The sequence below is a fragment of the Chelmon rostratus genome, chromosome 1 (genome assembly GCF_017976325.1).
Source record: "Chelmon rostratus isolate fCheRos1 chromosome 1, fCheRos1.pri, whole genome shotgun sequence".
Taxonomy (NCBI): domain Eukaryota; kingdom Metazoa; phylum Chordata; class Actinopteri; order Chaetodontiformes; family Chaetodontidae; genus Chelmon; species Chelmon rostratus.
In genome coordinates, this window is record NC_055658.1 from 28,090,792 (window position 1) to 28,118,431 (window position 27,640).

The following is a 27,640-nucleotide window of genomic DNA, read 5'->3' on the forward strand; positions in this document are numbered from 1 at the left end:
TCATTCATCTAAATCTGAGATGGTAAAAAATCACCAACACTTATAATTTAATGTTTTTTTATATGGATTTGCCTGGTGAAATGATAAAGCTTTAGCTTCATCATTGGCTCCCTAACTTTTGGCTTGTGGCCCCTAAAAATAAAGCGATGTGGCCTCACATTACACACAGTGATAGCAGCTCAACTGCATAGTGATTTTTCCTTCTCATATTGTTTTATGTCAATAATTTAGAGGCCAGACAACATGAAAGTATCCTGTATTTAGCGAAAAAAAAAAAAAGCAAAAATCGGAAAAAGACAAAAATAAATAAAACATTTGTGCAAAAAACTTTTTTTTTTTTTTTTAATTATTTCTTATCACTTTAATCATCTTGTGACTGCTCTCTTAGACTGAGAGCGGCTGAGTTATAATTGCACCACACATCATATGATCACTGGTCATTCATAAACTGTCGTCCACGGAGCTGAGATGTATTGATAAACTTGGTGATAAATCAGCACTTTCAAAGCTTTAAAGCTTCAAATCTATTGGTACCACATTCTAATAAGACAAACTTTATGAGGGAGTTTGAAGTTGAAATGAACGCATTAGAAACACACGAGGTGACTCCACTCAGCTCTTTGATAGCATCTTTCCGACTCGGGGGATAATTCACTGCGAGGCTGCAGCAGCAACAGAATGATCTATTGATCCTGTCTGTGTAAGAAGGTAAGTCAGCCTTCAGGTCAGCAGCAGTTGTAAGTGAGTTGTCAGAGGCCTTTAGGCTGACATGAAACACGAAGGAAACACTAAAGTCATTTTAATGCCTCTGAACCACCAGATGTTGAAGTTCCACCCAATTTGATCTCTACAGTTCTAGGATTTCATGCTCCTCTCTGTCACTGACCAGCGATAAGGTCGGCTCCTCCATGAACTGCTTCAAGCTCAGACTCTTCCCATTGACCTGGAGAGGGAAAGCAAATCACCTCTTTAACTGCCCCGTACAGCACACAGCATAGACCGAATGTACAGCATGCATGCGTGTCCTCTGACCTGCAGGTGTGTGCAGATCCTCCGGAGGACGTCGTATACGCTGTCTCTTGATAGCAGAGATACGAATACATACTGAAGAAACAAAAAAAGGGAAATAGTGATGTGAAAACTCTGTTGATATTCTGCTTATAATTTTCTTTTGCTCTGAAGTCCCGTTAAACTCTTCTGAGTTTACCCGCACACATAAAAATATTTACAGGACAGAATTTCAGATATTTAATCCTATTGAGTCTTGTGGGGAAAACTGAGTAAAGAAACAGATCAGGAATATTTTTGCTAATATCACAGGCATGACAGACACAGGACCCACACAAAATCCAGCTGCATTTTTCTGACTCTCTGCTCATGTTGTCAGTGTACAGTCAGTGCTTTCAGGCATGTAGAGAGGTGTCTGAATATTTGTACTTGCAGCCATACAAAGCAAATGACAATACATTACCCTGTTGGGGAGGAGCGCAAATTTGCTAGAAATAATTTGGGGGAATAACACTTGAGGGATTCAAAAGCTTTAATTTGGGGCACAAAGAGGATATTTTTCTAATCACGGTTTATTGTTTTGTGAAAAACTACGAACGACAGGTCAGTGGCAGCTTACCCAAATATCCCTCTGACCTGGATTAATATCGCTGATTTAAAGTATTTGAAACACTGTGCTATCGTGTGTGTGCATCTCATCTATGTCAGTTTTTGAACAGTCCTGTTGAATCTCATGATGTTGAATGAGCTGAAACATTGCAAACAGAACCTGAACTTTGTTGTGACAGACGAGAGCTGTGAACTTTTCACCTCATAAACAGAAGAAAGCACCTCAGTCACTTTTAGCAATATAGTTGCACCGCAAAGAGCCATATATGTGCACATGTTATGTAATGCATATTACACAATCATGCAGACATACTGTATAAGGATATTTACTCTTGTGCAGTATAAGGCATACAATCCTTATGCTATGTGTCTCACATGTTCTGACAAAGGTGGGAGTATAGTTGTGTAATTCAGCAAAAGACCAGTTCTAAAAAAATAAATTATTAGTGTTTTGCACAAACAGAATGTCAACAACTCTTTTACACTGCTGGGTTATGCTTTGACTAGCCGAGTTAACATGTAACCTTAAACAGAGACAGACAGGGGAAGCATGTGACCATTTGAGGGTGAAGACAGACACCATATAAAGCGTGAAAACATCTGCTGAGACATGGTGTCTGATGTCCAGCTGGTAGACCTCAGCGCTCACACTGTGCAGGAATCTAAAATCAACGTTTTTGTTTGCATTTATCTGGTAAAACAGTACAGTCACTCTTTTAATTCCTAATTAATTACTTGTATTATGAATAAATTATGTCTGCTTGACTAGGTGCAACATACTGTGGTCTCATATATATGAGTTGTTGAGTACACAGAATTCTCTGTATTAAGCAAAAACATCAACGAGGAACACAAAAAAGACTTGACAAGATTTTAAAGGTCTCGAAGGAGAGACCTGCTATCAGCATGTTAGCATCATGAGATTAGTGTTAAACTCAAAATATCACTGTGCCTGGCACCGGGACACTAGCATTGCTCTGGCTTAAATGACTAATTTGTGCTTTCAATTAGTCAAGTTTAGTCATTTGAGCCCTCAAATGACCAATCTTCCATTCAAATGACTTAATTTGCGCTCACTTTCCTCTCTAGTGGATTACATAATAAAAATGTAGATGTGAAAGATGTCACCATGTGCTAATGTTAGCTTGCTGACTATCCTTCTTCGTTGGTTGTTGGGGCCAGAACAGAAGCTGAAAGCACATTCTGCCTTTGGAAACACCGCTTGATGACAGACTGAGTCTGATGTGATAGAAAGCTAAGAAGCCCTTCTGACAAATTGCTGTAATGATGGAAAAACCCTTCACTCTCTCGTGCTACCAGGCTGGGACTCCACTCTGCTTCTATCTATAGCACGGTGTTGTTTTTTCCATCACACCTCGCCTGGAACATACAGCCGGGCTGCGCTAATCAGCTCAAGTATTTTAATTCACAGTGACTGTGATGGAAGTGTTTACCTTCTGGCCGGTGTCTGTGGTGATAGCCAAGCCATTAGGCACAAGTCCCGCTGTTTTGTGCTTTTTCACCAGCCTCACAGAAACGACAGGAATGGCCACCTAAAGAAGATGGAAAAAGGCACAAAAAAACCCAACATTTATAAGGAGACGCTCAGATTTGAGGAGGCAAACTTAAAAGCGTGTGATGAGAAAGTTATAGGTAAGCTAAAAACACCGGTGTGATTTGAGTAAATGGTGGCAGGGAAGGTACTGAAATACACTCAGGAAAAGTCCCTGGAGAAAATCAGTGGTGGACATGAAACGCGTCTTGTTTCAGTCAGAATGTGAGGAATGCAGCCTGAATAAGTAGCTTATTGTCACTCAGATGTCAGGAGAGGCTTGGTTTCAAGGAAATGAAGGAAAAGGAACAATGCACCGCATCAAAGAGAAAATCATATAACAGGTTACGGTTAAAGGTTCAGTAAGTCTACCTGTTCTTGGTACATAATTTCACGGTGGGAGGATTAAGACCGTGGCACTGAAAGTCAGCCCATTATCCCGACTGACTTTCAGTCAAATAATTTGTCAAGTTGTCCAATCAGCTTGTCAAATTGTGACTGGGAGTCACTCAGTTCAAGCTTGTCTGTCAGTCTGAGTTCATTAAGCTGCCTGTCAGTCATTCGTACCTTAATGTCCTTGCCGAAGAGGTTGGCATAGAAACACAGCCAGTTTCTGGAAATGTAGAGCCGGCCTTGTAGAAGAATATCTCTGAGTAGAGCACAGGAGTACACTGAAACCAGAAGAGACAAAAACACCTTTTCACCCCGTTTCAATTGTAAAATGGATAAAGAAAAACAAACAGGATTATTAAAACATTATCTCAGAACCTTCCCACTTCTTTACCGGTAGTTTTGGAAAATTCAAAATAATATCTCATTCGTCATTGAATTTTAAAGTTTCACATCAATGATTTTATTTTGATTGGTTGCACACAGCATCAAAGTGTTGAACTGTGCAAACACAGAAGTCGTTACTGTGCAGCAGGAGAAGTCGGTCATCCTGAAAGCTGACTGTTCATGAGTTTCGGCATTTACCCAGATGGCAGAACTGAAGCTGGACACGGTGCCAAGATTCCCATTTTTCAAGTGAATTAAAAGCAGAAAAAAGGCGACTATACAGTACGAGTTCACTGGCATTTGCGAGGCTGTATATGGACTTTGTGCAAGTACAGACACTGTTGCTGAAAATGCAACGATGGTGCGCAGCATGTTAAAGGTTCAATATGTAAGAAGTGGCCATTTGTTTAATGTCGCTATCTTTGGCCGTACCAACGAGCTGCCGTTAGCAAGTTAGCTCAGTTAGCTCAGTTAGCTAGTGGCCCTATTAGCTGACAGGAGTCTGCCCTGACCAAGACCTTGAAGTACCAGGGCATTGTTGGTGTTTACACTGTGGGCAATGGAACCAGGCTCAGCAGCCTCCCAGTAAATACTGCCACATCCGAACTGAACACAGCCTCCAAGACCGGAAGGTAAGTTTGATGACATTGAAAATAGTACCGAGGTGATTTACAGCGGCTCCGACCAGGACTCCGACCTTGTGCAGGTCGGATCGAGAGGTACGTCGGCTATCAGTGGATATTTTCGCATATAACTCTGCAAATTAAGAGTTCAATTTGACCAAATCAGAACAGTTGATTGTTGGAATAATGACAAGACTTTGGTGAGATTTATTTTGTTTCTGTCAAGTTTGAATGAAGTGCCTTTTACGATGAGTCAACAAGGAAATTCAGCTCATCTTTGTTCGGTAAACTTGAACCGTTGTGTTTTTTTGTTTGATAAGGAAAATAGACGTAAGAATATTTCCTTTCTTGACAGATTGTGAAACGTAGCAAACTCACTGCTTGCATACATCTCCTAGCATATATCGCCTCTCAAGGTACAAATAGGTGTCACACAGCTAGCTGGCTAGCATGCTAACTTTAATAGATATCTCTGCAACACAGTACAGAGACATGTTTGACATATGTCACAACTATTAATTATTTACATTCTGTTGATAATGTTAGTTTATTTTCAAAATGTTTTAAACTACAATTCTGGCCATATCTTACGCACTGCACCTTTAAAGCGGCTCGTAACTTGTGGTATTGTGGGTAGATACTAGAAATCAGGGCATGTTTTCCTGCAGAATTTTGCATGTTTTTAGTATTTCCATCACAATTTGACAATAATCTAGGTATAACCAACTTAACAGAGTTTAGACCGTCACAGATAACTTAAAGTAACGCATACTAGAATACTAGAAAGTAGTATTAGCATACTAGAAATCTTTACTAAAAATATTTTTGAACAATATGAATAAGCAAAAGGCGTAAGGACAATGAAATTTAAGTGCAGAATTAACAGACAATTTTTTTCTATTGCTTCCATTATATCAACATCGGATTGAATGTGTGCTGCTATGAATGACTCATTATTCATTACATAAATAAGTGAATAATTTAACCTTTACAGTATCAGAAAATTGTTAAAATGGCCATAGTTTTCCCTGACTAACAGTCCAAAACCAAAAGATATGTGGAATTTATGATAGACAACAACAAAGCAGAATATCCCTAAAATTGAAAAGCTGGAAAATGAGCTTGATTCATTTTGCTTGATAAATGACATAATGATTAACCAGTATTAAAATTGGTGGCAATTCATTTTTGTCACTTGACTAATTGAGTATTGACTCATCGCTTCAGCACTAGATCGCATTAGCCAATAACATAAAGAGCAATATCAGTCTTACATTGTTACTGTACATTAGCAGCTTGCTAGAAGAGCTAAATAGAGTGCAATCAAAATAGGCTGGCAGGTTAGGAAAATGGAAAAAAGTACAAATGCATGACAGGCAAATAAAAGAGAAGCTGAAGCATTACATCCAAGAAAGAAAGAAGCTGATTAATGATGCTGCAGCAGAAAGCACAGTCGTAAAGTTTTCCTCATGGTAAAAAGGACAGTACCTTTCATGAGGATCTCATCCTTGGGCACGCACTGGAACAGTTTGTGGTACTGCGAGTTGTACTTGCTGACAGTCTGTGCAGAGGGACAGGGCAGAGTCATGAGCAGCTCCTTGGCGGACCGGCCTGCCTGCACAGCACCAGCATCACCGGCACCGCCGGCCACTCCGCTGCCACCGGCCACTCTGGCTCCGCTCGCCGCAGACACCACCCTCTCCCTCAACGGACGCGAGCTCTGCACCAGGCTCAGCACGTTGGCACCGTACACACACACACACTCGCGCACATCCAGGGCCTGGAGCAAGCCGCTGCAAGACACACACTGTTCCCCTGCCGCCGGTCAGTATGCTGGGCCGAGATGGAGGACTGCCTCCGTGCAACTACTTCTAGTCTACATGCATGTACAAACACACCCCGACTCTAATGTATACACCTACACACACACATACACACATACACATCCAAAGCTACAGAGTTACAGCTGCAACGCCTCAGTTTACAGCCACTGAGCTCTTTCTCAGAAACTACAAGGCTCTCTTTCTGTCTCAGATACACCTCCAGTGACTCTACACTTTGCAGCGCTAAGCTGACACCCTCCCTCTCCTTCTCGCTCCTTTACACACATACACACTCTCTGCCCTTCATCATTCTGAGCTGAAAAAAACAACACCCACTCTAGCACACACAGGTACTCCTCACTACTGTCACTTCAAGTCTTTTCTTTCTCTGCCTTTGCCTTTCCCTCCCCCTATCTGTCAGTTTCTCCTCCTGTCTGTAGTGTCAGATAGAAAGTCCTCACTTTTTCAGAGCAAATCATACATTTTCTTCCTTGAACACACATTAATTCCCCGCTCTCCTCCCTAGCAGCTCAAACGTTCCAGGTCTAAATATCTCTGCCACCAGACGATCTTTCCCTGTTTTCGCGTCCTGTCCTGTGTCTCGTCTATCCTTCCTTCAACTCAATCTGCTCAGTTTGCTGTTGTCTGCCGCTCCTGTTTTTGTCTTTCTATTAATAGCCCATGCGAGAGCAGCTCCTGTCCTTAGGAATATGGCGCTTCCAGTAGGTTACAGTAATGCAGAGGGCTTGATCGCCATGGGGGAAAAGCCCAGCGTTACTCTTAACTGCTAGTAACTGTTAATTTAATCATTTGCATTTTTACCATGAATTCATGGGTGAAATGGTCTGAGATGATAAATCTGAGGTGTGGTTGTATTACTGTTACTGTGAGTGGCTCATATCATTGCTGAAACATTGCAAAATTATGGAGCTGTTAAGTATTTCAAATGTGGGAAATTTAGAGTCCTAACCACAGTACATAACTATTGATCACATCAAATCTCAAAGGGAAAGCAGTGTTTTAACAGTGAGCGTTGCTTTTATTATAGAATAAACATTCAGGTAAAACTGAATACAACTGGTTGGACTTTGTCCAATCATAGACACAGCAACAATTAGAATAAGACTCACCGAGCCCCGATAACATTTCTTCACATCTTCATAGGATAGGTCTTCAATCAGCTGAAATCTGTGATGAAAATGGAAAAAAAATACTTGACATTTCCTTATATGCATGTTTACCTCTCAATAATTACTCTACTGTATGCAAACTATATCATGCATCTACAAGTCTTCTCAACGTGCTATGGACAAAAATAAATATTAAAAATAATATTTTCTTATAAGCACATTTGAAGGCAGATTAATGCATTCATCTGGCCTGTTAGCTTGTGTGCGTGCGTACAGTATGTGCACATCTGTTTATCAAATGTATATTGCATGATAATCCCAGCTGGGTCAAAGCTTCCACATGACAAGTTAATCATCAGTGTGTGCATAACTGCAGGCAGACCAAAGCTGTTGCAAAACAATATAATCAAAGATAAATATTGAGTTGTTTAAACACAAATAGTGACCATGCCAGGAGATTATCCATGTTGTTCTTTTTATAGTCAGAACACAAACACAAACACACACACACACACACACACACACACACACACACACACACACACACACACACACATCACTGGCATCGAGCTTGCCTCAGGAGGACTAGTCAGAGCAGTGCAGCAGATGTCACAGCATGATACTCATGTCTACTGCTAATGCAGACAGAACCACCCAGTAGATAAAAGTACAGTATAATCAGCCCTTTAAGGAAAATGTCATTGAAATGAATTGCCGTCCCAGTTAAAGATGCTCTATAGAAGATATGCATGCAACGATGACAATCTGAAAGGCTACACGTTTTTGAGGGATAAATTTCTGACAGACTTCCCTTCCTCCGTATCTTTCTGTGAGTGCTGCTGTAGGTGATTGACAGCAGGCAGAGCGCGACATATCACAGCGCTGACGTGAAGACACTCCTCCTGCTCAAGGAGATACTGATAAAACAGAAGCTCCTGCACAACTAAACCACCGCTTCACGTTTACTGTGATGGATTATCTCACTCTGTGGAAGCTATTTTTCATACTGTTCAACAGAGAAAGGCATCAAATGAGGGGAGGAAAGTGAGCCGTGATATCTTCAACCCGGCAGAGTCCAACAGGGCTAATGTGAAGGAGACGGGAAGGCTGTTACATTTGTCAAACACATTAAAGTCCTCATCCTCAAAGCCTTTTCTCTTGCAACAGTAAAAGTGAAAATATAGCGTGTTTTATGAAAGAAATAATGGTCATATTCATCCTTTCTTTTCATATTTATTATCACAGGTGGACTGTAAGTATTTTTACTTAAATACTGTACTTACTCTACTGAGTTTACCACACTTTTTATACACAACACATATTGTCAGTTAATAAAATATGCACTGTTATAGATTAAACTAGACAACATTTTATACACTTGACAACATTAAACTCTTGCTTACATGTAGCCTAAATATAAGTGAATCACAAATATGTAGTTTTGCTGAAGTAAGCGTTTTAACGCAGGAGTTTTTCATTGTGGTATTGCGACTTTTATTTAAGTAAAATGTCTCAGTACTTCTTCCACCACTCCTTATAATACAAAAGGACTAAGTAGCTTCACTCTGCAAATTTCTGTCTTAATTTCTGTCTTCTATTTGAACATCAACTGGTGAGGATGCTCACATTTTGTTGGGATATGCAGCTTTAGCCTTTCAGCTCAGTCCCATGTAGCTATGTAGTTATCAAGTGAATATCTAAGACCCTTTTTTACCAGATTAAAACTGAGTACACTGGATTGGAAACACTGAAAAATCAGCCGCAACAGCGTTTTCAGAAGCTAGCGTTAGCTTAATTAGCTAGCTATTTGCAGCTAACCCAATCTGCCGCAGACATTTGTCATTTCAGCTACCAAAATCAAATTCAGCAGCTACAAATTCAGATGTTTTTGTTTACCTTTGTCTGAAGTCAAGGACCCGTCGTTTTCAAAAGTAGCTAGCTTAGAGTTTCGATGCTAAATCTGCCACTGTTATCATCATAAAGTGACCTGCTAGCTGTGAGACTGAGGTAGCAACAGTAACTAAGAGGGGCGGGGCTTAGCTAACACAGACGAGCCTTGCTAGCTTGCTTAGCCTTTCTAGCTGTTAGCACAGATCTGTGAAAACTATAAACTAAACTAAAAATGCAAATGCAGCGTAAGTTAAAAGTAAAAAGACAAACATTTCCAATATTTCATTCTCACCAGTTCTTCCAGAGTAATTCATGCATATATTTCTCAACAAAGCTGTGCTGCGATTCAACAGGGACATCATAATGTAGCAGCACCACATTTGTATTCTCCTTGAACGTTGTCCTTTACGACTATACAGCAAGGTGCCATTATGTTAAAATACCCCTCAGTGTTGCCTGTATAGCAGCAGGACTGCCATTGTCCCCGCTCTGATGAGACTCTCTGAGTAACAAGATAGTGTGACCTCTGTCCCCAAACAACTCTCCCCGACTCTGCTGCTTCTTTCCATGTCGACCTTCCACTCACGGTGGAACGCGGTGGAGATAAAGCTCTGACCACCGGGGTATCTGTCACCAAGACACCAAGATAATTATGTTCGGGAAATGCTGATTTCTCTGTCTGAGTGCACCGAAAAATAACACTTATCAGCAGGGGAAAATCACCTTCATCGTCATCATAAATTATATTATTTGTGGCAATGATGAACTCATCATGTAATTTCATTACCATATAGAGTACAATACATGCCATGTAAGGGGCTACGGGAAAACAGTTCTGTTTAGCATCAATATCAAGAATCAACTTTTGTTAAGTGTCTTTTTCGCATAAACCAAGGCAAGAAAACCCATTTTTATAATATACAATGTAATATACCTACAACAACATCCAATATTAGCCCAGGCTTATGTACAAATGCGAAAGAGAGAGCAATAGGTAGAAAACTAAGAAAACAAAGCTATAACAAAGATAATAGCAATGATCACAGTGTGGAGGTGGAGACAGGATAATTAGTGGTCTTCTCCTGCCACAATGCAAATTACAACCTGCAAACATTAGACACAGCTACTCTATATGCACAACATGCAGGGATTTGACAAAATGATCTAAACTTAAGGTCTTCTTACAGTACGAGCTTTTAACTGTGCGACATCATCAGCGGTTGGACTTTGCTCAGTTGTCATGGTGATGGATCTGTTGACATGTGAGCTCAGTCGTGATTTAATCCCTGTAACTTTCATCCGTTTTGGTTTAAAGTTCTCGGATGACGGTGTCCTAAAAGTGCTATGAGTGGAAACAACCGCCGAGCTCACAGGATCCATCTCTGAGACAACTGAGCAAACTCCGCTGATGGAGGCAGCGATATGGTTGAATGCTCCTGAAAAAGATAACATGTGGGCCTACTTCTTCAGAGGCCAAAAGTGAACTTTCATGCTTAACATAAAGCTTGTTTACATAGCAGCAGTGAACATTATCAGCTGCCTCAGGGAGAAATTCTGCCTGGGTTGTTGTATTGGACTGTAATATATCAAGGTCAAGGTATCTTTGTTATCCCACAGGGGCAATTTGTTGTACAGCTAGCAGTAACCGCATAACAATCAGACGAACGATAAGCAATAAAAACAATGCAATACATACAAAACATCACTAGCTGATTGTATCTGTGGCCAGACGGTGGCAACTTAAACTGCTTGGACCGGAGGTGGCTCGAATCAGCCAGGATTGACTGGGCATTCTTCAAAGTCCTAACCTTGTACAGGTGAGGAAGGCCAGTCAAGGTCTTGCCTGCAATTTTGCTGCACGCTTTGAAGACACCCTGCAATCTGCTCCTGTTGTTGAGGGTAAGTGACCCAGCTGATGGCACAGAATGCGAGGACTGATTCATTAAAACGGGAATAAAACATTTCCAACACTACACCGTCAAATGATAAAAGTTCTTGCACGGATGGGCCTTCTTGGCCTCTACATGAAGCTGGAAGGTCAGCATGTCATCAGTTACAGTTTTACTGCTGCACGAGAGCAAAGCGTCGCACTGATGTCCAAGAAGGACGCCTTCAACCAATCTGTGAAATCCACCACTACCATGGCCGAGTGAATCTTCAGTGAACTTAATGATATGACGCCTCACATATTGGCTCTGGCACGCGTTAGTGTACAAAACCGATAAAAGAGGCCAGAGGGTGCACCTCTGAAGCGATCTGGTGGAGGAAAAAAAAGAACATCTGATAAAACGCCATTAACCTTCACACGCTGCAACATTTCAGTTAAGAAATCCACCAGCCAGAATACCAGGATCGATAAGCTGTGGATGCTCTCTCACCTTCCTGCTCCAACCTGAGGCTGGATACAATTAAAAGTTGAGGAGAAATCAATAAAAACTAGTCACACAAAAGTCTTTGCACCCTGCAAGAGTGCCAGAATCATGTTGAAAAGGTTGTTTGTTAATGTGTTGACAGATCAGGAGAAACTGTATTTTCCTGCTATGCACCCTCGTCATGCAATAATCAGCAGAAAGATCTAAAATTAGACATACTGATGAATTTAAGGGCATTGTAAAGAACGTGGTGAAGGAGGCATGTGGCTGTTTTTCTTGAGAGGTCACTGTGTTTGAGTAGCTGCTCTTCTGTTTTGTATATCATGTTCTTTATGTTGCATTGTGTATGGCTGCTACCTTGGCTTGGTTGTAAAAGTAAAAGATAAATAAATTAAAAGGTGCCCGTCCCATGGTCAGCACTCCTGCCTGACCTGTAAGCAAATTAGAGCGGATACAAATTAGCTTGAACTGTGTTCAGAAGAGCATCTTTCACAATCTTCTCAAATGATTTCATAACAAGGGGGGTAAACGCCACAGGCCTGCAGTCATTAAGTGGAGCTTTTTTTTGGCACAGGTACAATGATGGAATAGGGACCCTCCGGAGTTTGAGAGACGACACTAAGATAAAACACAATATATCTGCAACTATACGACCTCCAGCGCCATCAGAGCCAAGACTTCTCCTTTCCTTTACACCCCAGAAAAGTTTCAGGACCTTGCTTGCATCGACATGCACGCTGTTCTGCTTGGGAACTCTTCCTCCTCACTGAAACCATGAAAAACGATTTAAAAAGTGCTGAGTTCATTAGAAAGATCAAGCTTGGGCCTGCCATCAAGAGAAACTGAACACTTCTAGAGCTGCATCCCCCATCACAGACTTCACACCCTCCCATGCCTGAATCACCAGCACTGAGCTTGTTCTCCACTCAGTCCTTGTAGCTAAACTTAGCGAGCTTAAGTTCTGTTTTAACTTGTGTCTGTAGTTCCCTGTGCCGAGTCACATCCCGTTGGCTAAAACTGGTATTTTGCTGGTTAATTGTGTTTTTGACCTATTTGCAGATCCATGGTTTATTATGTGGATAAATGGAAATTCATTTTCAGGGCCAAGTTCTCACAAAAGGTGATTTATGCAGTCTGTGGGTTCGTTCAGATCATCATCAGATCTCTCTAATCTTTCATTTTTGTGTGAATTATTGGATAATCGTGAGAGAAGTCGACAGAGGAAATCTCTCTGTGGTTGACAAACAACTCCTCTGAAGCATGACAAGGAACCCAACTAGACAATGTCAGGAGCGACTGGTTTAGTTTCTGGCAACGTGGAGTATTTTATAATCTTAGCATGTGTTTTTTTTATTTAAATCTTAATTTGAAAAGTTACTAGAAATGATAAAATAATCCAAACTTTCTTGATCCCACACCGGGCAAACTGAGTTGTTACAGACAGCAAGAATAAAAGAGAGACATAGAAAAAGACAACAGAAATGGACACAGAGTAAGATCAACTGTATATATGTACATTATATAGACGAGTATAACAATACTATTGTTTTGAGAAAGGATGACTCAGTTTCTCAAAGGAAAAAGGAAACATTTTGAATTGCACATGAGTTAGATTCAGAGATTAGTAGATAAATGTAGTGGCATAAAGAGTACAAAGTAGCATACGATGCAAATATGGAAAATTGTAGTTAAGTATAGTACTTGAGTAAATGTACTGGTCTTCAAGCATAAGGTCATTCATTTTTATGTCTCTTTTGTCTTTTGTTATTCTACTATCATCTTTTCCACCAGTTACAGAATCAGAGTGAGCGAAAGACAGAGATCCACAGCTCAGGCTGGAAAAAGACCCACGTAGGGTTAAAGTGTCAGAGAGCAGGGGGGGGTTGACAGATGCTATGGCTGCCTGCTGTGTGTGTGTGTGTGTGTGTGCATGCTTGTGTAAGAGCAGGATGAGGCTGTTGTTTACAGCAGAGCAGTGCAGCTGTGACAGCTCTCCTGCCGGACACCTTACAGACGCTTAAAGTGATACATCCTCCACTTTACATCACAAATTATCTCCAAAACAGCAGCAAGAACATCCACCCTGCACCCGTCCAAAACCTCCACAACAGCAAAATAACCTCATTGCTGCTGTAGTAGCTAAAAGTGAAAATATTCTTTTGCTTTGAATATCATATTGTGGTGTACGTACTTACAAAAGCCACATATCCTGTACATTAAATAAGTAAAAAATAGTGTCCAAAATACATATGAGATATAAACCTTTAAAGGTAAGAACTCTTAAACAATTTCAATGCATTTAAGATGAATTTAGAAAAGAGGATATCTAATAAGCGATCCATAACCGAACTAAAAACAGCAAATCAGGTCATCAGAGGAGTCAAAAGCTACCCTCTGTTCAACCTTTCCAACATTTAATTATTTTCTGTGGCTCGTCCTAGATGTGCAAATTCATCGTTTTCCTCATTAAGCTCACCCTCCTAGAAAAGGCAACCCATTACCTTGTGACCATGTTATGAACAATAGTGCATGTGTGCTGCTCTGCCTGCTGGTTGCTGCCTATAAATAGGATGCACAGTGGCTCTGCACTCCCAGGTGGAGAGAGGAGAGTGATTATTAAAAACACAGGCAGCTCTGTGGGGACTAACCGGCTCTCCAGTCCTCGCTCTCCATCTGTCTCTCTCTTTTACACAAGATCCAGGTCTTAATCAATACTGCTGCTGCATCTTGATGAGTGTAATAAGAAAACCGCTACAGGCAATTCCCATCGCCGTGTTAGGAGAGCAGTGAAGGCGGTGTATCAAGGTACAGCTTTATTTTTTTCTTCCCACAAAGGGTATAAACAAGGTCATGCTGGGATGACAGGTGGGGAAATGATGGACAGTTGTCAGAGATACGGCAGTGAAATCCAGCTTCAATAAAATTTGTCTTTAGGTTTATTTTGGATGTCATTCAGAGGGTTGGGCATGAATTCACAGGCCCAGGAGGAACCATGGAATTTTCCAGCTGAAGCGAAAACATGAAAATCACTAGAGCAGCCCTTGTAAGGTTTTCAGCAGCACCAAAATAAGGTGGTTTTCCAGGTACCGGGTGGCCTCAGTGGACTGTGAATCGCATTGTGTGCATGTAGTGAACCTGTCTGAGTACATAACATATTATGAGGCGGAAAAACCCGAAAATCCTCGACAGGGCAACAACAGTTGTCTTTGATCTGGTTTGGAAATAAAATTAAACCTGCGTATCAGCTTATACCCCTGTGAGCAAAGCAAAGTGTTGCCTGCTGCGAGTGTGTGTGTGTGTGTGTGTGTGTGTGTGTGTGTGTGTGTGTGTGTGTGTGTGTGTGTGTGTGTACGCATGCGCCTTCGTCAGTGTATCTTAGTGCCCTTGGCTGTGAGGCTGAATAGTGAAACTAATTACAAGCTCAAAGAATCCTAAATTGAATCCCAAATTAGAAAGCGAACACCTCCCATCGGTGGCCGGTGTGGAAGTGGACTCCGAGTCAATAATTTAGAGAAGGAGGAGAAGAAATTGGGACTGAGAGTCCCGACAGAAGTGGACTGACTCACTGTGAGACTTCAGAGCATCCACGAGAGGAAACTGTATGAACTGTTTCCTGAGTTTAAAATCAAAGATCTCTTCTTCTTTTTTAAAGAAACACTTCATACACATGTGAAAATGAAGTCATTCTTTTATCAGTGTCGGTTGATATTTTATTTGACCAGCCAAACATTCAATCAATTCCTTCCTGGTTATACTTCAACAGTAAGTGAAAGCAAGAGATTGTCCGTTTCTACTACATGCTACGTAACCCCAGTGTGGCTACAGCACTCTTGGATTATGTTGCATGAGCTCTGTGGAGGAACTTGATAGATGTTTGAAAGCTTTTGTTTGAGCTGTAAAAATATTAATTCAAACCGTTAAGGAGATGGAACAGGAGCATTTTCTGAGAGCACTTGGTATATTTTTAATTTAAAGGTTTCACATAAAATCATTGGAAAAATCTTAAATGTGCAATAATTTTGATTTTTGAACTTTGCGAAGATAATATCCTGCAAACATTTCACTGGATAATGAGTAGCAATGCTTTACAAATACTCAAATGTGTTTATTGTCGATGTCAGTCGGGAGTCTGCACGGGGTGTTTTATTTAGAAAATTCACCAGATCTGACTTCCTGCCTGGCTTGATGTGCTCTGTGCAGCATATAAACAGCCATTTCTAGTAAAATCCCTCTGATGAGCCCACTGCACACGGCCTGTCCAGCACCAAATGGCACACAGACAAAGTGAATGACAATTTGGTAAACTGTCCAGCAATTAAAGAGCTAAATGCTAAATATAAGTTGGTGGAGACCAAAACAGAGCTGAAAGGAGAGTGAATATTACACTTACACTCGTCTATTGGACAGCAACGCAATTCAAAATTCATGTTAATGTGAATTTTGTGAGAGCTGGATGGTGGCACAAAAATTAATGCAGCTTTAAATATTTATGTACAACCGGAACTATTACATGCAGCAACACAGGAGTGTGTCAGGCACTGGGACACACACTGCTGAGTGCTGCATGACTGACATGTACATATATATAGTCTACTATATATAGTCTTCTAATATGTACATATATATAGTCTATTTTTATTTTGTATTTTGTTTTCTTTCTCTATCTCTGCTGCTATTTTTCTTCCCACTACTATCACATGCTGCTGTAATGCCCAAATTTTCCCAGCTGGGGATAAATAAAGTTTTATCTTATCTTATCTGAAAGCATTGAAGTCCCTCCTATTCACTGAGTCTAACACTCACCATGCTTCAATGCTAAATCCCATCCCAGAACAGATTCCCCAGGATTACACTGCCCCTGCCACGAATCCATCTTATATAACACACAAATGCATTCTGTCTGCAGACACACACGGACATTGTGCATATGAATGCATGCACAGAAAATATGGTGAAACGGATTAAAATGCTTTATTCATAGTGTAAGTGCTGCAATTAAATTTTCCGAGCACATGCCTTCTTTCCAGGCCTCGAGGGGAACAGAATAAACGTCCTTTTTAAATCTCTGTTTGCGCTCTCTTTGTGTCCGTGCGTGCACGTTTGAGCATTGTCTGACATCAAATGCGGCTGAAATAAAAGCACAAAATAAGCGCTGTGAAAATAAATCTCCTACGGCTGCAACCCATGACCACGCACAGGATACAGATGGCGTGTGGGGGGTGGTTGGGGGGTGGGGGGCGAGCGTGGAAATACAGCAAGTGTTGCAGAACAGTGCGTGTTTGCGTGTGCGGGCTTTGCCTGAAGTGGCCGTGCGCGTCGTCGTCTTTGGAGGGGTCCTGGTCCTGTGTTGAGAGCAGGCCTGTTTCTTCGCTCTGCTCCTGCTGCTCAGTCATGCTCCTGGCCCTAAACACACAAACACACAGCTCCATGTTAACAGCGGGCACCTCTTCCCCGCTGGACGTTCACGTACGCTTGGTAAAAAAAAAAAAACGTGTTTGTTTTCGTGTCCACGTTTGGCTTCAAAGAGAGCTCTTCTCCAAAAAAGTTTCTGGGGGCAAACAAGTCGTCTCGCTCTCCAAAATCAACACAGCGATGATGCAACATTCAAAGTCTGATTCTGCTGGTTTACACTACATTAAAAAAAAGATCTTTGCTCAGCAGAAAACGGCTGCGTTCTGTTTGTGTAAATGAGGTCAGTGTCTGCTTGCAGCCAGATTGTCTACAAAGAAATAGATCACCTCGCAGGTTGTGCAGATGGCTGACCTGATGTGCTGCTGCGAGCTGACTAAAACATTTTCTAAAATATACTTTCAAACAGATACCTCTTGGAATTAACTATTACGGATACCAAAGAAAGAAGAAACCAAGTAAATGACCATGAATTGTGTAAGATGAGGGTGCGTTTGGGTGCAAAGAATGATACCACACACACTAATATGAAAACACTGAGCGAAGGGGTACACGAGCTGAAACTCAGAGATAACCAAATCACAGCACTTCAGCGTTTACTGTGATGGATTATGTGGTTCAGGTCATTTTACGGGCTTGTTGAAGTTGTTTTGCATACAACTTGAAATGGATGGCGGCAAATGGCTTCAAAACAAGCCTTGCAACCGCCATCTACAATGAGATCACAAAAGCCGTGGAAAAGAAGATGAGTGATGGCGATCACACGACTAGACTATATAATCTTTTCTTTCTGCCGTACCGCCAGTCACCGGACGAGCTCGAGTTCTCGTATACACTTGTGCTGCCCGTCGTGTTTCAAATGTGTTCGCTGAATGGATTTCAAACTGGTTGCTTATGCTAGTTTCATTTTTATCCTTTAGTTTTATGCATGAGCTTTAGCTAATGACTTCAGCAGTTTACTGTTAGATTTCAACTGTTGTCTCTTAATGTTAACTAGTTTAACAGCGTATCCATTTCTTTTATTCAACTTTTTTTATTATTATCAATACAACTATTTATCCAAAACTTTGGCTGTTACTATTTCCATTAGGCATACAATTGTGGCTAGTATTTTGAATAGTTTAATCTCATTAAAAAGATATCTGCAAATGAATGCAGAATCTGTAGGCAAGGGACGAGATTTTGGAATCATCTGAAGCGTTGTGTGGTTGCTGTTTGCAGTCTGAGTAGCATTGACCAATCACGTTTGAGCAGGCTTACATGCAGGTAAACAGTCCGTGTGGATAGCCAATCTCAAACTCATTGGCTATCAACAACAATTTAGCTTTTCTTTTTCTTCTCCTTTTTTTTAGCATTCATATGCAGATATCTGTTTATATAGATCAGCTGAAATTTCGTCTTTGCATCTGAGGGTTCTAATCGGGCTGCAAACATTGATCATTTTACGGAGGAAGTCTCAGCGCGGCTCCATTATCCGGATAACGGTTGGAAGTCACTAAACATCGGCCGTCATCAGACGACAGCTGGTGGGTTCCAAGATTGCTCACAGTATCCATTACTTTTAGCTCACTCTGTCAACTGTCATCTGCTAGCTTTAGCGAACTAAGCTAAATTATTTATCCATTAACATTACTTTTATCTAGCTGTTAACTATTTTAACTGTTTATCCATTACTTTTAGCTAACTATGTTAACTGTTATCTGCTAGCTTTAGCTAACTGAGCTAAACTATTTATACACTGACATTACTTTTTCTAGCTGTTAACTATTTTAACTGTTTATCCATTACTTTTAGCTAACTATCTCAACTGTTATCTGTTAGCTTTAGCTAACTGAGCAAAATTATTTATCCATTAACATTACTTTTATCTAGCTGTTAACTATTTTAACTGTTTATCCATTACTTTTAGCTAACTATGTCAACTGTTATCTGTTAGCTTTAGCTAACTGAGCAAAATTATTTATCCATTAACATTACCTTTATCTCGCTGTTAACTATTTTAACTGTTGATCCATTACTTTTAGCTAACTATGTCAACTGTCATCTGCTAATTTTAGCTAAGTGAGCTAAATTACTTAATCATTAGCGTCACTTTTATCTAGCTGTGAACTATGTCAACTGTTAATCCAACTGTTGTATCCACTTCTGTTTTATTTCAGCCATAGAGAGTTAACCAACTGTTTCAACCATTTTAACCACGACTTTTTGAGCTAACAATTTCTGTCATTTAGCCATTCCTCTTAGCTAGCTGTTTCGACTTCTCTGCTTGCTTGATAACCATATTCCACACACTCTAAATTGCCACCAAGCACCAACCGCCAGGGGTGAAAAATAAAGCCAACATGGAAGCGTCAAAAACTGCAGTTCCTCAAATGGCCACTTGAGGCTGCTACTTGAGGTCAATCACCATAGACTCAACTTTACAGCAGAAATAAACATGTTTACAGCCTGGGACAAAAAATGGTTTTGGTCTATATAGCTAATTACCTCGCTTTGACAGCTGCACAGGGGTGACTTTTTTTTACAACTTACACATTAAATTACATTAAGGTTCAAAGGGATGCATAATTATGGGAATGGCCACTTTGTGTGACAACTATCTGCTAGGTTTGAGTAACTCCACCCACGCTCCACCTCTTTGCCCATTTTTGAGTCTGCTGAGATGGCGATGAGTTAACTGACACTGAACTTCACAATGGCGCTTCAGAAACCAATGGGTGACGTCCCAAAGACTACGTCCATGTTTTATACAGTCTACGATTGCCACAGATGGCTTTTATGTGTTACACCTGCCTCAGATTGGTGCATGTACTGTGCAGTCAGCCTACAGCTGGTGGCTTTGTTATTGTAAATAACAACATCATCACACCAATTTGTAACCACACTGGACTCTTTATTTCCTTCCTCAACACAAATACAGTAAGTGTCGCCACAGTATTTTCAAATCAAATCCTAAGTTACTTTTTAAATTATATTAACATTTCACAGTCTTTCAGATACCCCCCTGACAGCTGCAGAAGAACCCCACACGGTGTATACACCTGGTTGGAGATTATTGACTATGTTTACATGTACAGTAATATTCCATTATTATTCCAAGTATGAGAATATTCTGAATTCTATACAGGTTGTGTAAACATCTTATTCCAGTTGGATTTTCTGAATTAGGCTCTCTCTTTCTTTCTTGCATACATAAATAAACACCAACCTGCCCTGTGCCATATTTTCCTCTGGGAGAGGGGAAGTCGTTACCACCTGCCCTGGTTTAATTACAGGTGCTGATAGAAATAGACTCCCACATGCAGTTTCCAATGTATTATCTCTAATTGGCCTGAAGCTTCGCGTCAGCTGCTTACCTGTTCAAACAACAGGGCCTTCCTGATCCTACAGGTTTTACACCTGACTGGTTATCTGTGATCACAGAGGCTTGAATGGGAGGTAAGGGCCTATTGTTAAAGATAAGGGAAGGGTTTGTGGGGTCTTTTCCCCTTAAGCCCGAGGTTAAGGGATTCAGGAGCGTATCTGATCCCAGATGCTTGGGCCTCAGGGCAAAATGGAGCCTCGTGGAAACAATGTTCAAAAGGTGCTTGCAGTTGTGCTCGGTTACTCTTTGTAAGTAAATGGTTTTTTTGCTACCTAAATAAGATAAGATAAAACATCCTTAACAACCAAAAATCTTCAGTCAGTATAAGTGGGCTGGATCTGCTTTGCACAGTGTTTTTCTCAAGTAATGAGTCAATTATCCTAAATGTAGTGAAAACATATACTGCCTCAACACCTTTCACTCAACTCTTGAGCTTTTCAAGGACGACACCGACTAGAATTAAATGTTTTAGAGCGTGCAAACTACAAAAAACTGCAAAGCACATATTTTTACACAACTGCTGCCCATTTTCATAACCATACTATGACTTCGGAGATCAATTTTCTGCCCTCCAGTTGGCTGTTGGTTCACTTTCAACTGAAAACCATCTTGCAGGAGAACTTACATGAGACAGAGGCCAGTTTGTCACCTCAGGTTCAGTTTAGATACAGAAAAAAAAATCCTTATGAGCTTTTACCTGACAGCTGGGACACCACACTGTGGTTACCCCGTTCACATAATGTTTGCTTGCGGTCTAAGAACCTTATGAAACACATGCAGCCCTGCTCAAAGAGTCATTGACACAAACAGACCTCTCATTATACGACTGTGAGAGGAACGACTCTCTTTCGCCATGAAGACGGTTCAGTCTGAGTCTGTGCAGGTTTGCAGGAATTGGAATTAAACAAATGCTCAAAAATAAAAAATCCATGTTGCCTCAGCTTCGTCACAGCCTGTGACTTCCTCTCTGTCAGCATAATATTGCATGCACTTGAAACTGACATTTACATTTTATTGTTGACGCTAGTCAAGAGACCAAGACGGAGAGAGAATATCCAGACTGACAAGTTTCTAATGTAAATAAGCTGCGAGATGCTCTGCCATTGCGCTTAATGTCATATTGCTGCTAAATAATACATCCAGCACACCAAACATTTTGACTCTATTTGTTAGCAGACTGCAAAAAACTGCTTCCTGCTTGGCAATTGGATCAGTAAGTGTAGAGACTTTCACATTCAACCCCAACGCCAGATCAAAGAACAGCAGGGCTGGGTGATTCTGCAGCACCCTGGATTACAGTCGGTGTCAGCGTTTTTTCACATCCCATTTTTTTTTTTTTACACTACCTAACCCACAGAACAGATATGGAAACAATTAGACAGACATTTATGATTAAACAGAGATCAGAAAGTTAGCTCCATAAAGTGTAATCATGTAGAAAACAAACAAACAAAATGTTTGGCACAGCTTCAGCCCTGTAGAGGGATCTACGATAAATTGGCTGATTTTTCTCTGCTTGTGTGTTTTTTTAAGGAAATGAGAGATCAGTCAGTACGAGCACTGAGAGTCTCACAGAGAAAATGAGCTGACGGGGCCCCTACAAACCCTCCATTCCTTAGTATCTGTTCGTTGTAAATAGCAACAAGTTTGCTGTGTGGTCATGTCATCAATAACGAATCAATTTTAAATAATAACATGAGCTGATGAAGCATGTCATGTGGTTTAGTGGTGAATATTCCCACATTTCTTCACACAGAGCCAGTTGGTGAAATCACCTCACAGAAACTGCCACACACTGGGGTTTTTGAAGGCTCACCCTGTCTGCCTGCGGGTGATACAACACTGCAGCATGGCCAGTGTTTGTGTTGGTGGTGGTGGTGGGGGGGGGGGGTTCAGGTAGGAAGGAGCAGTTCCCTTCACGACCCTGCAGACTAACACAGTCTTGATCTGGATGCGAGCCGCGACAGAGGGCCGGTGTCGCCGGAGCAGCGAGGTGGAAACACTCGGGGTGGGCAGCAGCGGCGGTCTGATGAAAGCTTTACTCTGTCTGCGTGAACGGGAGCGATGATTAATCTGTTTTTCAGCAGCAGCAGCTCCTCGAAACACACTCAGGGTTTAAAGCTGCCTTATAGAGACTCTGCATTTTTCCAAGACAATGCACACATGCACGACCCAGCATGGCGGCACGGTGATTGTTCTCCAAAACTAACAAGTGAACAATGACTTTATGTTAGAACAGAGAGGTCAGCATGTGTTCAACTACAACTGAACCTCACAGCCCCTTCAAACCTCCCTCCTGCTCTCCTCCTCCTCCTCATTGTCCTTCTTCATCTCAGGAGAGAAGCATTTTGTGCTGTCACAAGACATCCTGCAATCCAATAAACTGTAATCTTATTACGGTAGCTCGCCACTGGGATTGTTGAGTCACTGCACTCTGTCTGCCTCGCTCGCTCATCTCCCTGCAGCCCTCTCTGCCACTAAGATTGTTGTCTGCATGTCGTTATAATAACTTCATAATAATTTATCTTTCACAATCTATAGTCCAAATCAGCTTTGGAGGTGAGGCTGTTCTATATCTGTTGGAAGTGTGATGCCACCTCCCACTTCCTGTACACATACAGTGCAATCTACTGAAGCTCTCACTTATCACCGTGCCTGCTTGAACGCATCGGTTTAATAGAGTCTCCGTTCACATTAGCTGAGTCTTCATTCACTCATGCAAGGTCACTGACAGCCAGTGGCTTTCCAGAGATTCCCTACTGTAGCAAATGAGCTAAAGTAATCAGTAATTGATGAAGACGTTTCTGTGTGAAGAATTGTTGAGTGTCCACTTCCCAACAAGACAGCAGGCACCCAGCTTTGTTCACAGTGGGAGTGTGGAAGCAAAGGTTTCAATTGTCTGAGAAGCTGGAGGTGGGTTCGTCCTATTTTCAGAGAAAATTAAGAGTTGTCTGCGATCTTAAGCGCAGTCCACACGGGAGGTTTCTCTCATGTGGGAGGCGAAAACAAGAGTGTGCTTCTAAGAAATAATAATAATAAAAAATCTAAATAAATCCAAAAAAAGGGAAAATATGAGTGCCTAATTTGCACATTCTGTAAATAATTTTCAGAACTTTCATGAGATGCTAATTGCTCCTGGATTCTTCTCCTTTATCGTTGTACATTATCTTCATCTGGTCCTCTGATATTTAACAGAAGCACCACCTTTGGACTATGCACTCCTCACTGCTTGAGACCTCCAAATGTTGTTGTAACTGAAGATTATTTGGAGCATGATAATTACTGTTTGGTGTGAAATCCAAAGGGAATTTCATGGGGTATTTCATGGACAATGGTTTTGTAAAGTGATGTGTGTGTGTGTGCGTGTTGTCTACTTAAGACACCAAACACAAAATCATTTGTTCATTTTTAAAAAATATTAAGACTTCCTTTAAGAAGCAGCCCCACATCACTTTAAAGTTCAGTCAAGTTGCAGACTGATGTAAACTATGGGTAAGTGTTCAAAATGCAACACAGTTGTAATCATAAAGTTATCACATTTTCCTGACATTCTAGTTATTTCAAATATAACCAGCTACGTACACATTGTATTCCTGAAACTGATGTGCATATATTGCACTTGCCTTTTAGAATAAATGATGGCTTTTTACCATCAAAACAGAAACGTTATCAAGTTTGTCGCAAAAAACAGGTTCACATGCGGAACAGAAGCAGTTCTTCAAAATAAAAGCTGGAAATAATTCATTTTTGGAACAAATATAGAGTTAACAGTGCAACAGGGCTGGGGCCACACAAAAATTATTCATGTTGAATCGTGTTTCACTTATTATAATAAAGAAGCTAACAGGAGAAACTGCGCAATCCTATCTAATTAAATTCATTGGTGACAAGTACTCTACAACACTGTATGTCTATAAAGTTTAGTTTTAATCCAAAACATATAATTTGATTTACAAATAATACTAGAGATAACTTGTCACTTTTAGAAGCAACATTGGTATGCCTAACCTGCTATTATAGCCATCAACACCGCGAATTCCTCTCCGGTGCTTTTATTTTGAAATCCCCGCCAGAAACTCTTCTCTTCCTCTCGCTAGCTTGACATCGCTTCACGGCTCCTACCTGTAGCTCACAAGCTGCCGCGACTTTTTCCACCGTATCGTCGCCTTGTGGGTCCGGGAAGCCCCTCAGGTCTGTGCTGCATATCTCGGTGAAGTCATTTTATGTTCTTTATCCACTAAAAAGCTGAGAAAAAAGTCGAGGCAGGCACAAACGATGGGAGCTGCGGCAGGGAGCGCTGCTGGCGGAGCTGTGACCTCCTCTGCAGCGTGTCCTGTGTGAGGTGGGTTGAGCTTACCTACAGGCTGGCCCTGTGTGGGCTGTTTACACACTGCCACGGGATTAAACAGCGGCTATTTTCTTCCCACAGACGCCCAGAATAACACAACGACTGCTCCTTCACTACTCCTGCAAGACCAGCAGAGGACTGACGGCAGTTTGATTATCAACAGTGACACCATGAACCCATTAGTACAGCACAGGAGTGTGTCTCCATATTTTTATTAATAGTAATACATTAAAAAGTTGGGGATTGTATTAATTATTTATCTCTAAACGTATATATATATTTTGTTTTTATTTTATTTACTGTTTATAACTAAAATTATGAAGGCAATGTCTCAGTATTCCTTCTGATTGGCCAGTTTATCCAATTAAGATATTGACGGAAGTTCAGTACTTAAGTACAACTTTGAGGTACTTTTTTTTTCTTCCCACTGTTTTCAATGCTGCTGTAACTGGGAATAAAAAAAGTTTTATCTTATCGTATCTTATCATTAGTTGAGTATTTCCATGTTACCCTACTTGACACTAGAGCTGCAGCGTTGAGTCGATTAATCGATTAGTCAATGAGAATAAAATTAATTGGCAACTATTTTGATAATCAGTTAATTGTTTCGGTCATTTTTCAAGCAGAAATGTGAAATATTTGCTGGTTCCAGCTTATTAAATTTAAGGATTTGCTGCTTTTCTGTGTCATTTATGACAATGAATGAAGACTGTTTGGCGTCTGAACTGCTACAGATCTGAAGGCGTCACTTTGGTCTCTGGGAAACTCTGATGAGTATTTTTCGTCATGTTTTTGACATTTTAAAGACTAAACAACCAATTAATTAATCATGAACACAATCCGCAGATTAATCAAAAATGAAAATAATCATCAACTTCAATTAAAGTCCTGCTTAATAAACCAAAATTGTACTTTTTACTACTCTATATGTTTTGATAACTGTAGTTACTTTGCAGATTTGGATTATTAATACAAGAAATAAGTAAACTAATAAATTCTGATTCATTATTATGGATTAAGCCTCAGCCTGTAAAAAAGCTGAAATAACCTTTACCGGCAGCAACATTAGTGACACTTCTGAATGAAAGCATCTGTTATAATAATTCAGAGATCAGGTAAATATATTTTGGGAATGGAACATCACATTTTAGTACTTTACGTATGCTGTGATGATGATACTTATGTATTTTTACTTCAGTAATATTCTAAATGTTGGAATCTTTATATATATTTTGATATATATATTATATATTGCTGCTTTTACTTAAGTGTAAGATTGAATATGTTATATTATGTTGGAAAAACAGTAAAAAAGTAATAAGTTAATAGGAACAGTATTGAGAGGATTAGTCTAATAATCATGATACTGACAGAAAATGATTTAATTGTTTCCAGCAAAAATACGGAAACAATTTCTTAAATGCAAAGCCAGCTTCCATTTGATGAGTACTTTGTTATTTATAACATATTAAAGAGTAACTGAAGAAACTTGCTCAACCAAAGACAAAGTGTGTGTAGTACTGAGTCCTTTGAAGCAAGTACAAGTACTAATAACACTATAAAAATACTCTTAAAGTCCTGCATTCACAGCTGACTGAAGTAAGAATGCTTCTTCTTTCATGAATGGATCATATGTTTTATTTGTGAATCTATATGAATGTAGTGGAGTAGAAGTATAAAGTAGCAGAGCGGAAAGTACTTGAGTACTTAGTTACATTCCACCACTGGGTTTGCGCAACTGCAGTCCGAAGTAGAAAAGGATTTGCACACACTATAGACTGAAACATCCTGATGTATAAAGAGTTTTATCTGCAGTCGCGTCTACAGAATGAGAACTAGCTCCTCTCTCAGTGCACAGCTGCAAACATTCATTCATTCAGCCGTCTGTCATGTTGAAGAGAGTTCAGGTGAAAACACAGAGACGCAAGACACAAGAGGCTTTTATCCTCAGGAAAAATATCGTAAAATTACAAAATAAGTCTTGTGTGACGCACAGTTCGCAGCATTTTAATCACAACCTGTGTGTTGTAAATAAAGTTCCAATCATGGCTGAATCACCTGTGTCCAGACTGCAGGTGCAGCAAAAACGCTGACTGTGTAAAAGAGAAGAAGTCTGGAGATATCATGAGAAAATGTGACAAACTGCTGACAGAGAAGATGCAGTGAAACAGATGGTAGATGCAGCAGTGGTGATTCAGTGATTTAGTGTTTGTTTGCCTCCTTCCTGTGCATGCAGGGAGGCAAAAACACTTCAACTGCAAACTCACACTGGACGTCCTGACAGCTACTGTGCAAACAGACCAATAACATCAGCGGATCTGACTCCAGAGGAAAACATCTGCTTGTATATTCGTCTTATTTTGTAATCAAAATTTTTGTCCTTATTTAGAAACAAACACTGAATGTTAAAAACCCGAGGACCTTCCTCCTCCATCCACATCTCCTCCTCTGTGGTGGGTTCAGATGCAATAAAGGCCGTCAGTTTATTTCACCTGGGATCAGCTTGCCAGGCTAACTCGTGACAAGCGTGCCGTACATTCAGTAGCATCAGGGCACTTCCTGTGTGGTGCTGACTGACCTGGCTCTGCTGGCTGCTATCCTCTGACTGCAGTTACCATGAGGGTGGCGGTAGTGGGGGAGCTGGTAGTATCTGTCCTGGCCTGGGGCCTCGTCGGCAGGCAGGGCCTTAGGGCTGGCTGCGTAGATAGTGCATCCCATGAACACCTCCTGGAAGT

At 40.7% G+C, this 27,640-nt stretch overlaps 1 protein-coding gene across 1 annotated transcript in view; it reads right to left on the minus strand.

Annotated features, from left to right (window-relative positions):
• gramd2aa (GRAM domain containing 2Aa) overlaps positions 1 to 27,623 on the minus strand; it is a 34,806-nt gene extending 7,183 nt beyond the window's left edge. Inside the window, exons 1-8 of the mRNA XM_041940242.1 lie at positions 27,484 to 27,623; positions 17,083 to 17,187; positions 7,523 to 7,580; positions 6,058 to 6,130; positions 3,737 to 3,840; positions 3,072 to 3,170; positions 1,033 to 1,104; positions 887 to 943 (exon numbers count right to left, since the gene is read on the minus strand). Of these exons, the coding sequence (XP_041796176.1) occupies positions 887 to 943; positions 1,033 to 1,104; positions 3,072 to 3,170; positions 3,737 to 3,840; positions 6,058 to 6,130; positions 7,523 to 7,580; positions 17,083 to 17,187; positions 27,484 to 27,623 (708 nt within the window). The remainder of the gene's footprint in view (positions 1 to 886; positions 944 to 1,032; positions 1,105 to 3,071; positions 3,171 to 3,736; positions 3,841 to 6,057; positions 6,131 to 7,522; positions 7,581 to 17,082; positions 17,188 to 27,483) is intronic.
• Positions 27,624 to 27,640: the final 17 nt, after the last annotated feature.